The 5,000-nt window shown below is 45.5% G+C and overlaps 1 protein-coding gene across 2 annotated transcripts in view; it reads right to left on the bottom strand.

Annotated features, from left to right (window-relative positions):
• Nucleotides 1–5,000, bottom strand: part of abr (ABR activator of RhoGEF and GTPase) — a 101,730-nt gene that overhangs the window by 67,103 nt on the left and 29,627 nt on the right. For both annotated transcript variants that reach the window (XM_035527716.1, XM_035527717.1), the window contains exon 2: nt 1,629–1,804. In XM_035527716.1, the coding sequence (XP_035383609.1) occupies nt 1,629–1,804 (176 nt within the window). The remainder of the gene's footprint in view (nt 1–1,628; nt 1,805–5,000) is intronic.

Genomic DNA, 5,000 nt, shown 5'->3' with positions numbered 1-5,000 from the left:
GTACAGCTTTAGAGATTCTCCAAATGTCACCGTGCACCACACCAGCTCTGGTAAGCAGAAAGCAAAAGGAAGTTGTAGCATTAGAGCAGATTCTTAGCCATCTAAAAGTCAAGATAAGAGGTGGTTCAGTCACAACACACGCTGTATGTTAGTATAGTTCTATATGCTCAGGGTCCTGAACGCTGTTTACTGAAGTTACCAATAAAGGCAGCCGTGCTACATAAGGGTTCACATACTTCTTTTCCATCAATGGCCTTGATTATTGAAACCATTTATTTAGTTTAAAAAAAGAAAAAAAGTATTGCACAGTGAAATGTTGTGTATATTGTTTGCAGAATAAAAGTCGTTATTTACCAGTATGACCTAAATGATAAAAGATCATATTTTAACTGCCATTTACTTCAAAGGCCATAAACCTTTGTCTTGCAAATGTGCCAACCCTTACAAAACCATAAAATTTGTGACTCTTATTCTATAATTTCATTTAATTTTCAATAGTTTATTTGCTTTGCTGTACATGTTGCACATTCGTACGTTAATTAAATGCCAAATAGCCATTTGGCCAGCGCACATCAAGTGTCACCCAATGGTCTCTTCACTCCTGATTGTAAAACACCGCTCAGCTGATGAAAAGCTCAGTAACTGGCTTCCGGGCCGGCTGAGGACTAAAGCAGAGTGCACGGGGACTCGCTGAGAGACACGCACTCCCACGTGTTCGCCAGTAGATGGCGACAACTGCATTCGTGCTTGACCCACTGCTAAAAAGCGACTAGGCGTCTAATGAATATAAATTCTGGGAACGTGAAAAGATCACGTTCATCAGTGCCCTCAATTCCACAATGGTGGTTATAAACACGGTGGAGAAGGCTGTTGCCCTTATTACTGCCATCAGTGTGAAGGGCAGACCAGGGTGGCAAAATCATTCGGTTACTGTGACAAAGGAAGACGAAGGATGTGCATGTGTGTGTCTGAGGAGCCGGAAAACACCGTGGGTCAGGGTTCATCCACACTCACTAAACTTGGAACTAGCACTTGCCCTGACTGAGATAAAACGCTGGCACGAGGATGTGATATTACAGCTGGCAAGCTGCAGGTGATGTGAGGAGAGAGAGAGTAAAAGAGAGAATGAGAGAGAGAGAGAAAGAGAGAGAGAGAGGATTCCTGTCTGACATATATTACAAAGGACTGTAGCGCAGAGACGAGAGGGGAAAAAACTACAAGGGTACATGCATGCACTCACCCACTCACTCTCTCGGTCTAGAAGATCAGGTTCTGTTTGTGGTCACATTTAGGAGATTACACAGAGGATAGTCACACCCCATGCACATGTCCTCAGTTTGGCCAGTCCAACCAGCCAATTCAAACACCTTCAAACGTCTTTAATCAGAGGTCATCAGACACCTCCCTGGTCTCCTTCACTGGCTCACCACCGCTCCTTACGTAACTATTAAGATGCCCTTGTACATTGCGTGACTTCCTATTCAAAACTCAACCTATTATCTACAACTGATACATACTTTTACTGACTATAGAAGAGTAAGTGTATCTTGTGTGAGATGTCCACAGAGTCTGGAGAGGGAAGATATACCACAAAAAGCCCCGTTTGGCCCCCAGGCCCTGGCTCTTACCCCGGGCAGCAGGCAGTCAGGAGGTGTGGGCGAGACAGCCTCGCCGTCGGGCCGCACACACAGCTGCGGCGACATGGTGGGCGACTCGTCGATGAAGGGCATGGTCTCCGAGCCGTCCTGAGACTTCCTGTCCTCTGCTCCGTCGCCCTCATAACCATCAGTGTTGTAGTTAAAGTCTGCAGAGAGAGAGAGAGAGAGAGAGAGAGAGAGAGAGAGAGAGAGAGAGAGAGAGGGGATTAAGGTGGGCACCAGTAATGAAGAGACTAGGCCACACCAAGCAGTGCTCTCTGAGGCAGACATAACTGGACATGACCGGGTTGTACTGGACACTGAGTGTGGTCAGCTCCCACACTGCACAGGCACCTGTGTCCAGTCTCATACCACTAAACTCAACTCCAGCTTCACCATTTGTGGTCCCATTTTACACATTACGTGGCGCAGCCGACGTTAAAGCCGGCTGACGGGCAAAGTATTAGTAGATGTGGATATTTTATTATGCTACACCTGATTACTTAACGACTACTAATGTAATATTGATTATATGCAATGAAAAAAAAACCAAAAAAAAAAACCTCAGTGCGAGATTTAAATGCTTAAAAGGGTGAGATCTGGTTTCCAGACAAGGCAAGTTTATTTGGGTTGCACTTTTCATTTACAGTGGAAGTCCAAAGTGCTTCTCAGACATTGAAAGATAATCAAATTTATTACATCCCGAGAGCTCCTCTGGATAGTTTTTGCCAAAAATAAGAAAGCCAATATTACGAAAACAATTTATTAAAATAAATGTAAATATAGTTGATATTTAAATAGAAAACTAAAGTTAATTTAAAGAAGTAAAAAATAAATTAATAGGTTGACAGACATAAAGGTGAATGAAAATAAGTATGATTAATAACAAGATAAAAATGCATAAACCCAAATTAAGTGTTGAGAAAAAAGATCAGAAGAAAGATGCTATAAATTAAGAATTCAAAGTTAAACGTGCAGTGCCACAGGATCTGAGAGAGAAGCGTTTAGCTGAGATCTCAAAGCCTGGCCAAATAAGGACGTCTGTAGTTTAGATTTAAAGCAGCTCGTGTCTCATCTAACATCCTCTGACAACTAGTTCCACCTCAACATGGTCTCTCCATGCCTAGTCCTTATCTCGCGGAGGACTAAGTGCATAGATCTTAATGATCTGACTTCTGACTGGTTCATAACGCTACTGCATATCAGATAAACACGCTGGTCGCCAAGGGATTTTTAGGGTTTTTGAGTCCAAAACGGTAGCTAGTCTGTGGTTCTGTTTTATCTGTTTTATCCAGCTAGTGATGTGCCCCAGAGCGTGGAGGGGCCAATAATTGTCTGGGGGCCAATAATTGTCTGGGGAGATGGTTATGGAAACCTGAGTGGCATCTGCATAGCTGTGGTAAAACGGCCGCAACTCCTGTAAGATCTGGCCAAGAGGAAGCATGTGTAAGTTAAATAAAGGAAGCCCAAAAAGCGAACCCTGGGGGACACCACAGGTCACCTGCACTCCTTCAGAAACAGTTTTTCCATTTCAACAAAGCAATTCTTGCCTTGCAGGTGTCAACTGAACCATTTCAGGACCGTTCCTGATAGTCCAACATACTGTGAGAACGTTACAGTCTGAGGTGTCAAAGGCTGCACTGAGATCCAGTAGTACTAAAACTGAGACCTTCCCAGAGTCTGTGATTCAGCAGTCGTCATTAGTCACCTAAATCAGTCTCAGCGCTATGAGCCTGAAAACCTGACTGAACCCGATTCGTCTAGACAGCTATTTAAGGAAAGAAAGACATCCCCATTGCATTGCAGGGGGGGATATGAGCGGACCTACATATTTTCACGGTTTTATCAGGGAAGGTGATATGTAGATGCTACAACTGCACCCGTAAATACGTATGACTGCAGCGTAACTAGCATTCACTTATCACGTGCACTCACTTATATATCCAGATATCACCAGATATCACCTTCCCTGCATCTAAAATCATGAAAGAGGTCACAGGAAACATAATTAACAAGTTACAGTGAGTAAACGCACTAAACTGAAGTGGTGATTAGAGACTAGTGACAGTTGGAGGACTATAGGGAGTGCTAGTGAGGAGGCAAATAGAGAGAGAAAAGCACAGTGTATCTGAAACCGTGGTAACAGACAAGCTCTGTGTTTGAAGATGTAGGCTTGGCTACATTCAGTGGAGACGTATCTTAATTAAAAGGAAAAATGCTCTGTGTGTGAGAGCAAGCAAACAGGAAGCCTGCCTGGAGACCAGGCCCTGAGGGGGCGCAGCCAGCCCGTATGTCCCTGCGGCGTCGTCAAGGTTAGTTACCACGACGACCGGTGTCACCCAGAGAAACTTGGCGCCAGCAATCCAGTCTGTAGCTGTAGCGGGGCGGCGCGCGCACACACACACACACACACACAAATGCAAAACAAAGTCTGTCGGTAAGCATGCAGGAAGCCGTGAAGGCCGATGGCATGCTGAGCAGCAGAGTGAAGCCCCGCCTTCCTCTGGACTGGACTTCCTGTAGCCATTCTCCTTTTACATCAGCTTCTCAGCCATCACTCGGTCTGCCTACGCTCGCGCCGTGAAAGTGTCGCCGTTTATTTTCTCACAGTGCTCTTTTGCGAGCTGCGGTGTGTTCTGTTTCACCGTTACGTGAGTCAGTTTGCTAACAAATAACGCGAGAGACGTGCCATGAACCCACTACAACTCCAGAGTGTGGGCTTGAGTAACAATGGCCCCGGCAGTCTGTCACATGCTACGTGCGGGTGTGTGGGGGATTAATAACATTGGATGGAAAGGGTCTCTCCTGTAGCACACTGGGAAAGACGACTGCCCCAGTCACGTGGTGCGGTGAGGCACACGCGGTGCGGTGAGGCACACGCGGGGTGACGGTGCACACATTGTGCGGTAAGGCACACGCAACACTGGACAGCGTCCTATGTCAGGTGAGTGGAATCCCGGGCAGGGACCACATGTGTGTGTACACAGCCAAACATTAGGATTCGTCCATATCCGTCCCTTTCTGCACATGCGAAGCCCACGCCAAATCATCCTGACATCAAACATAGAAACAGTAGATGACTCCCATCAGCCAAGCTCCTAGTGTAACCTAGCACGGAGATGGTAGATTAGCCTATATATAGCAGTGCAAGCGCAGACTCAAGTGGATAAGTGCATACGTAGTACAGCCAAGTCAGCCAGTTATACACCCAACACTTGTAGAATAGAGAGCCCAGTCAGGAATATCATATCATACAGACTGCATTACATATCCACATGGACCCAATCCAGGACATTTACAAGAAACATCTACAAAACATTATAACATCACAAACAGATCATTTCACCTCACGGTTTCCTTCCA

This window comes from Electrophorus electricus, chromosome 6, assembly GCF_013358815.1.
Source record: "Electrophorus electricus isolate fEleEle1 chromosome 6, fEleEle1.pri, whole genome shotgun sequence".
In the NCBI taxonomy this organism is placed as follows: domain Eukaryota; kingdom Metazoa; phylum Chordata; class Actinopteri; order Gymnotiformes; family Gymnotidae; genus Electrophorus; species Electrophorus electricus.
Note: the sequence above shows the minus strand (reverse complement) of the source record. Positions and strands in the feature narration are given on the sequence as shown.